We start from the raw sequence: 9,406 nt of genomic DNA, 5'->3' as shown, positions 1-9,406 counted from the left end.
TGGGAACCCTTTGGGATCCATTGGAAACCGGTTGGGAATCCATTAGGAACCGATTAATGGTCCCAATGATTTTGCACTGGGTTTGATATTTCAAAGCCCCCCAGTACACTTTAACGCTCTTAGCTCTTACTGTAGAACCTATTGGGAACCTGGTGGGAACCTTTTGGAAACCCGTTAGGAACTTGTCAGGTCGTCCGGTCCAGAAACATTGCCCATGGTTTTGCGCTCATTTTGATATTACAAAGCAGAGCATTTTAGCATTTAGCGCTCTTAGCTCTTACCTTTCCCATGGTTTTATTTGCCGGGGGGGCAGGGTGGACAGTAAGTGCCCCTCGTCCCCTCTGTCCTTTTATAAAAAACACTGTGCATGATTGCGCAGCATAAAGTTTTGTTATTTAAATGAGCTCTATCTGCAGATGGTGATGCTGATCGGGTTATGTATGGCCATCGCGTACTGTTAGCTTATTGGCCGTCAGTTATTGTTCTTTTGGCCACTTTTCACATATTCATCACTATTGATCAAAACAGAGTAGAGTGACCCCAGGGTCAGTGGTCGCTGTACCAGGAAAACAACACGACACTCGTTGCTTTTTACAACTCTTTATCAATGGCAAACACAGCTTCCACTGAAGCTGGGCCGTGTTATTGGAGATTAAAGCTTTGATTTAACTAGATATTTATATCATGACAGTTAAAAGTGAAGCTTCTTATTTTGGCCCATTTCTGCATAAAAATGAAACATCTCTGTGTTGACTTTACACCATCAACCATGTACTCCCATACCCGTCCCCTGCCTTGTGCTTCCAATAATTGAAAATGTATCTTCACTTCTTGGCCATTTCTACTGTTCTGTTATGGCAAAATAAAGTTGCTAGTTAAATATTTTGGTTGGTTTTCTATTAAAGCCAGTTCAAATAAATGTAATATGTCTGAGGTAGTATACTATAATGTAATACTGTAATGTATGCTGTGTAGCAATTATCTTGACAGAGGAAGACAATCTCAAGTCCAGAAAGTAAAAGTCCTGTTTCCATGTTTAACCTCCCTCCATGCACTAATAAACTTCCTCTGCTAATTAGGTAAATCCACAGGGTTGACTCCAGGTCCTCTAGTGGAGTTTATACTTTCGGAACCTGGATTTTTCACCTCTGTGTATTGACTTGAACCTAAGGTGAAAAATGCTGGTTCAGAAAATAAAACTCAACTCTGGGACTTTGAGCGAGCCAAAGTGAACTAGCATTAGCCCTGAGGCCCAATCAAGGATTCAACTAATGTGTGGATCAGTGTACGATTGGAGAAAAACATGGAAACTGGATTTTGACTTTCTGGACCTGGAATTAACAATTTGGCTATAAGAACTCTTTAATATGACCATGGTTATTGTACATTATATGTAGTATAGGGAAAATTATTTTATAGGTTTTTTGGGGGGGCCTATATCAGTCTTTGAGTACAGAAAGACCCAGTCGTTTCATGTTGTGGAATAAGGAATGAACTACACTTGAAACCAAAGCAACAAGGAGACTTGACAAGTGAGATCCACGGACCGACACCATTTTATTCAGTGTGTGGAACACGGCGTAGAGCAGACACCTGAAGAGGACCTCCTTCCCCTTCTCCTTCCTCTCCTCCTTGTCCTCCTCAGAGGTCCATCAGGCGACGGATGGAGCCCACAAGGGGGCTGGAGGCACCCCAGTCATTGAAGCAGCGGTAGTCTCCGGGCCTCAGGTAGAACATCCTGCCGTGGTAGTTGGGCTGCTCGTACATCAGCCAGTGGCCGTCACTGATGCTGCAGGAGCTGACCTCAGACATGTGGAAACGATCACGGACATTGGGGCAGTCGTCGCTCAGCTCCATCATCTGGCCTGACATGTCGGAGCGCTCGTACAGACGCATGCAGAAGTTTCCGCGGTGCTGGCAAGGGCAAGGCGGGAAAAAAACAACAAAATAACAGGTCAGTGACTTCTGGACAAGTGGAATGGGAGGATGGCTGATTTCTTGGCTCTCTGAGCTTGGTTGCTTTCTCAAAGTGAAAGATGTCAGTTTCAAAATGATAATTGCAGAGCTGGAAAATCTGAGTTCAGAAAGTACAGTTCCATTCCAGCACTTTAAGTCAACAGTGTGGGTTTGCTAATTAGCATCATATCAATGTAAATGACATGAATCTACTCAAAGCCATTTAACACCTAACTAGGGATATAAATTTAAAGGAATTTTCCTTAATCGATAGTTGTTAACCTTAACAAACAATCATAGATTAACTGATAACATAAAAGATAATGACATCACCAGGGGCTAGCGCCATGGCACGAGGGAACCTATCCGATGTCGCGCACCTCTGAGAATTTGTGACTTGGCTTGAGGCGGGCGAGGAGCATTTATCCTGATTTCATTTCAAAATGGAGAAGTTCGAGGGAAAACTTGCTGAGCTGATTAACTCATACAGGAATATTTACGGCCCGTCTTTGCACAAGTTAAATATTTTAACTTCTTGGCGCCCTCCGAGATGTACCGTAGCATATCAAGTCTGGAGCAGATATGGGCAACGAGAGGCTAATAAAATTACATAAACATTACATGAATTCTGTACCTTCAAGATAAGTAGTAATGTTTTAAAAACCCAGATTGAGACTGAGCCAACCAAGAAGTCTCTCTAACAGCTTTTTACCATGGGGATCATGCGGCAGGACCTGACACAGTCGGTCATGCCCATCATGCGCTGGTAGTCCGAGTACTCGCCCCTGCTCAGAAAGTGTTGGTGGCCCTTGTAGTTGGCATGGTCGTAGATCATAAACATGCCACTCTCCACCCGGATGGACTGGCAGCGGTTGAAGTAGGAGTTTAGGTCGGCGCAGTCGCTCATGCACTCGTGGTGCTGGCCACTGAAGTTCCTGTCCTCGTAGAAGATGATCTAAAGGGATGAACAGAGAAGGAGATGGCTGGTAGTTGGCGACACAACAATGGCTGAAAATGTTAAATATCATTAACAAACAGAACGAACATTACCCTAAACAACTCTTTGGTTCATAGAATCCTATTGGAAAACTCTAGCCAAAACTAGAAATAGCTTTAATACCTGCATACAGTCATTTTATCAGTTTTACCCTCAATCCAATACAACTAAAATGTAGCAAGCTACAACTAAATATGAAATATATCTAAAAATCACATTCGTTATGCAGATACGGATACAGAAATGAACTCCTACCTTGCCCATGTTTGCTGTTGGTGTGACCTTCGACATTTATTCCTCTGGCTCAATTAGGAGTCTTTATATAGCTTGGAGCTCTGGAAAAAGGTGCGACGCTCCCTGTTGTCATTCAAATGAGAATTCCTCCCGGGATCTTTCCCTCTGTCAGCTTCTCTTCATCACCATTTTGTAAAGACCAGACTAATAGCAATTGGATGTGAAATAATGAGCTTGTTCTTAGGTAAGGGTTATTGGTCCATTTGTTGATGTGATGGAAATTAGGCCTAGATTGTCCAAACTTTTGTTGAATTTCTATTTATTGAATATGGTATTTGATGAGGGATAAGCTAACTTGATGTTTGAAAGCAGAAGTTTCTACCATCGGTCCATGAAAGGTTGTGTTAAACGTTCTTCTCCTCTCCGACAAAAGGTCCCAAAAATGTCCCAAAAAGGTCTCTTTCTTCTGTCCAGCAGAGCATTGTTCTGGGTGGGGGGCTCTGCCAATGAGGCAAGTTTCAAACCCCCTTTGACCGATTGGGCCAAAGGTACCACACCAGGACCATGAATCAGCCAGAATCTTCCCGCAGGTATTTATCTGATTGACAGGCCTGGAAACATAGCTGGATTGGGGGGGTTTTGGATTCTGGGAGGTGTGGGCAAACAATGTGCTTATTTGATTAAAATGAACAATCCTCAGGTTGGACTCCTCAAGGGCGGTTGCTCATAGCAACAGACGCAAAACAAACTGTATTATTGCATTTAGAATGAGGAAAGCTTACATTTTAGTCCATTTTAGCCTAAACCTGTGATGTACCCCTTCAGAGGCTTTTTAAGTTTTGACGCATATGTCAGGGCAAAAATAAGGGGACTGTACATTGTTCCAACAGCCCATTATTCCAAAGCTCCAGTTGTATGGAAAATGTCGGGTTAGAGATGGTTCAGTTTAGGTATTAGGTTAGAGATGGTTAAGTTTAAGTATAATGTTAGAGATGGTTAAGTTCAGGTAAAAGTTTAGAGATGGTTAAGTTTAGGTAAAAGGTTAGAGATGGTTAGGTTTAGGTATAAGGTTAGAGATTAGGGTTAGCGTTAGGGCATCTTCCATATCCAATGGGACATTTTCATTTTTTTTACATTTACTATTGGGGTTTTGGAATAATGGGCCATCGGAACAATGGCATGGCAATGACATAACCTGGGTTAAAATTTGTTTTGTTTTTATTCATAATTTTGGTTACATAATTCAACTGAACTAATTAAGAAACAATGAGTTCATGTCATTCAAAAAATGCCTTATTAAGGAATTCCTGAAAATATATTGTTTAAACTATTGTTGTTTGAAACATGAAGCAGGAAAACAATCATCCAGGTCATTGGTGATCTTTGTGACCATCATTCGAGGGTTAAACAAATATTCTTATAATAATAATTTGAAACTATTTATTAAAAGAACATAATTTTAGCATTGTTACAACATCAGGGCCTGACAATAATAGTTGCTCAGTTGCCCCAGAATTTGCCAGATTTTGGAGGTCTGAACCATCTTGTGAGGTCTGGTTGCTCTTTGTAAAACATGGTGAAACAAGTGCAATCATTATCACTCAACCATACATTTCGGCAACCATTATATCAGTCTTTCCAACCAACAGTGGATGCGGACTGCCAACTTGGCAACCATTTATAAAAGTTAGCGTCAAACCTTACAACAAACATTTGAATTTCATGTTTGCTATTTACGTTTTTTTTTATCCGATTTAATCCTGAAAATCATCGAAAATGAAATTAGTATTTTCCTTCTTTAAGTTGCAATATTAGCTTCTTTTGGTAGTTCAGCTTCATTTAGCTTTAATTTTGGGCTCCCGAGTCTTACACTTATTTGATTGTTGATGACACATAAGACATGACATGCTCAGGAATTTACACACAACACACAGATTTGAGGAATAAAACCATGACAACCAGGAACTGTTTAGCAACTCAATTTTATTTACTAGCGTGCTCAGCGGTCACTAAAAGTGGCTAAAAGTCTGTGATGCGGCGGAAGGAGCCGGTGGTGGCGCAGGTGGCGCCCCAGTCGCTGAACTTGCGGTACTCGCCGGGCCTCATGAAGTACTGGCGCCCCCTGTAGTTGGGATGCTCGTACAGCGTCCAGTAGCCGTCCATCACGTTGCATGAGTAGATGTCGCGGCTGCGGAAGCGCTCGTGCACCGAGTCACAGTCCTCATTGAACTCCATCATCTGGCCCTGGAAGTCTGGACGCTCATAGATCCTCATCCGGTACGGCCCCCCGCTGGTCTGCTGGGACATTACATGCACACACAGGTCAGGCTAGCGAGGGCGACGGGGCTTAAGGATCCATCCGTCCCACCATGATCCGTCCCACCATCCATCCCACCATGCATCTATCCGTCCATCCCTCCATCCCCTCTGGTACTCACATAAGTGAAGGTCCTGCAGGAGTGCATGGTCAGGTCGTTGTAGCCCATCCAACCCTTTATCCATCCATCCCATACATCCATCCATTCATTCCTCTCATCATCCATCTAATCATCCATCCAACCATCCATCTGTACCTACATTCCGCATTCCATCCATCCATCCCTTCGTACGTCCATCCCACCATCTGTCCCTCCATCAATCTAAACTTGTCTCTACGTCTATAGTAAAGATATTTACTCCATCTGTCCTATCATCTATCCTTCGCTCCACCATTTAACCTAGTTCCTACATCTCTAGTAAATATATCCATCCCACCATCTATCCATCCCTCCAATCCCCGCTGTGGTACTCACATAAGTAAAAGTCCTTCAGGAGTGGATGTGGTGTAGTTGTAGCCATCCATCCATTCACACATACATTAATCCAGCCCCCATCCCCCCGGTGGTACTCACATAAGAGAAGGCCCTGCAGCAGCTGATCCATCCCTCCATCCACCAATCCATCCCACAATCCATCCACCCCACTGTTCATCCATCCATCATCCATCCATCCATCTATCCTTCCTTCCATTCACCCATCTTTCCACCCCTCCCTCCCACCATCCAGCCATCCCACTTTGCATCCATCGCACCATCTGTGTATCCATCCCACCATGCCTCCCACCATCCATCCCCCCCACCATCCACCCATCCACCTCACCATCCACCCCTCCATCCATCCCACCATCCCTGTGGTACTCACATAAGAGAAGGTCCTGCAGGAGCGGATGGTGTCGTTGTAACCCATCCAGCGCTGGTACTCGGGGTACTCACCCCGGGTCAGGACGTACTGGTACCCGGTGTAGTTGGGTCTCTCGTACAGCACCCAGCAGCCGCTGTCCACCCGGATGGAATTGCAGCGGCTGAAGTGCGGGTGCATGTCAGCGCAGTCCGAGTCGCACTCATACGAGCGCCCCTGGAAGTTCTTGTCCTCGTAAAAAGTGATCTGGTTAAAAAAAAAATTAAAATTCAAAAATGTCAGCATTGGGATTACAGCCACCCATAATTTATCTCTATCTTGTGCATAGAGCATATTTTGTATATTGTGTATATTTAGTTTCTATATATACAGTATATCGAGATATATTAAAAGGGTTAAAAATATAAAATAATAAAACATATAGGTATATCTATACATATTTTTTTCATACATTTTTATATATTATATATACACATATATATATGTTTATACACTTTATATTATATATTTTTATTATTATCATTATTTAATTAATATAATTCACATGTTTTTCATGTATTTGTATGTATACAGTTTATTATCATTATTATTTGATTAATCATTATATCTTTTTTATATTTTATATATGTGTTTGTTTTTAGCCTTTTAATTTATCTATATCTTGTGCAATGTGCATTGTGCACATTTTGTATATGTATTTTACTCTTAACTTTAATTTTTTTGCTACTCGTCTGTCTGCACTGCAATGCACCGACTACAACAAGACAAATTCCTTGTAAATGAAAGCCTACATTGCCAAATAAACAGATTGTGAATCTGATAAATGAATAACAGTTTTGTCTCCAGTTTCCATGATCCTAACATATGCGGTACAATGTTCCAAAGGGAAAGGTTACTTCATCTTCTTTTTCGGAATTAATGGCAAAATACCATGAATAATACAATAATACCATAATAAATAAAAAATAAAAAACATTGTTTTTCTCATTCCTTACCTTACTCATCCTGCACCGAGCTTAGATCCGTGGTATCGCCAGCACAGGGATGCTGGGCTATTTTATAACGCTAAATCAAAGGTGGTCGGATTAGACCACCTTTTGTCAGTCAAATGACCAGGGATTTGGAGCTTTTGCTGCCGTGCCAAGGTCCTGATCCAGGCCAGACAGATAAAAACCCTGATTCATCAATGCAGATGTCCTTGCTTGGCACATTATCCACGCCTGCACCATAGTAACACTCGGCCACAATAAAACAGATTCATGTTCATAGTGCAGAATGCTGCACATCAAGCAGAAATTTAATTCAATGCTTGGGTTCGACCCCGTCGGTACAGTAAGCTATAGATAGAAAACACCAATGGTGGCAAACTTCATCTGCCAATAACATTTTATATAACATAATATGATAAGTGGGTACACTTTGAATTAAATTAAATGTGCCTGATCTGCTTTCTAAATGTATAGTTTGTAGGGATGAAAAGTTTGGCTCTTTCTGGAGTTTCTGCTATTTAAGAGCGACTCTGTAAAAGGTTCAATTTTCCAACTCTTCGGTTGTTTGATTCAGTCGGTGTCACAAGTCAGATGAGTTGATTCACTGAGCTCTGAGTTGTGAATGGAATTCTCAGAGGAATAATTTTAATCTTTCAAAATTATTTTTTTAGAAGAATGCAAAGTCGGAGTTAAATGAATGCACTGATGACTTCGGTCACTCCGGCCTAACATGGCCTCCGTGTTAAAAAACAATCCCGGTTTGAACCAATGTTGTTGTCTAAGTGAAGAGACTATCTCTCCACCAAGCTAATATTCCATATGTATGGGGACACCTCGCAAAGAAGCGGAGCAGTCTGGGAATCCTAAAACCAACCCCAGCGCACTGACCACATACACAACCCGATTGGGTCCAAGCCCACGCTACAAACAAGCTATATACAAATGTATAATATTTACACACCCCTGAACCGTCAGGACAGCCAGATGCTGCCTGCTGCCAGTGTATGCTTAGGCGGCAGGCGCTACCTAGAGCCTCACAGGCCCTGCGTGACGTCATGGCCAGTGACCACAAGGGTGAAGGGGCCGCCCAAGCGAGCGGGCCAACGGCATCCCAACCCCAGCCCCTGACCGGCCACCAGCACCTGGTGCAGCTCCCCCACTCTCCTTGCAGATCGCTGACGACGGAAACACTGCCTTGAGTGACAGCCATTTAGCGTTCACCGTCCCAGGACCAACTCCAGGTCCCAAGGCGTTTGATGAACGCCACCATACCCTCAAGGGTCGATGAAGCCTCCTTGGGCCTGTGAGAGCAGATCCTTCTGGACTGGGAGCTCCAATTGTGCCCCCCCCCCCCCCCCGGATCTTGGAATGGATCTTGGATTGGATCCTGGACTGGATTTAGACTGAAACCTGGACTGGATCTTGGACTGTGCTTCCATGTGTAACCGTAACATAGGAAACATTGGAAAAACACCGCCACTCGGAATTTCCGATTACTGACTTCTATGGAATGCATCATGAATGTCATGTAATTCTCAGATGCGTTTTTGTTTTAATCACACACAATTTATATTTTCATTCATTCATCTTTTTAAATGTTGTTTATTTGTCCGACCACTTTTTTTTTTTTTTTTTCCATTAAATCATTTTTATTTTTGAATTATATTGAAAATGTATTTTAACGAATTTACAAAAAAAGTGAAAATATACTTTTATGTCATTACTTGTTTGTACGTTTGTTGATTTTGTTTGTTTATTCGACCGTTTGTTTCTCACCTCATCGTTTATATAATTTCGTTTTATTTGATGATTTTTTTTCTCCCTTTTTACATGAAAGTTCCATAAAAAGAAATATAGGAAAAAGGAACATACTCGATATGTTTTGTATGTAAATTTGTATATTGGATATTGTATGTGTATTTATTTGTATTTCTTGATTTTGTTTATGTGTTTGACCACTGTAGTTATTCTCAAATCACCGCTGTGTTTTTCAAATTGTATTTAAAACGTTTTTTGATGAATTAACATAAAAAAATTGAAGAATAAAAAAGTT

At 41.8% G+C, this 9,406-nt stretch overlaps 1 protein-coding gene across 1 annotated transcript; it reads right to left on the bottom strand.

Annotated features, from left to right (window-relative positions):
- Positions 1-1,641: 1,641 nt before the first annotated feature.
- Positions 1,642-7,368, bottom strand: LOC307247688 (uncharacterized protein; the record flags this gene model as incomplete). Its single annotated transcript, XM_080023811.1, has 6 exons — positions 1,642-1,914; positions 2,669-2,911; positions 4,835-4,853; positions 5,208-5,485; positions 6,368-6,610; positions 7,360-7,368. The coding sequence occupies 6 exons, from the start codon at positions 7,366-7,368 to the stop codon at positions 1,642-1,644; spliced, it is 1,065 nt and encodes a 354-aa protein (XP_079879937.1).
- Positions 7,369-9,406: the final 2,038 nt, after the last annotated feature.

This window comes from Zeus faber (assembly GCF_960531495.2).
Source record: "Zeus faber genome assembly, chromosome: 2".
In the NCBI taxonomy this organism is placed as follows: domain Eukaryota; kingdom Metazoa; phylum Chordata; class Actinopteri; order Zeiformes; family Zeidae; genus Zeus; species Zeus faber.
This window is presented reverse-complemented; position numbering and strand designations above follow the sequence as displayed.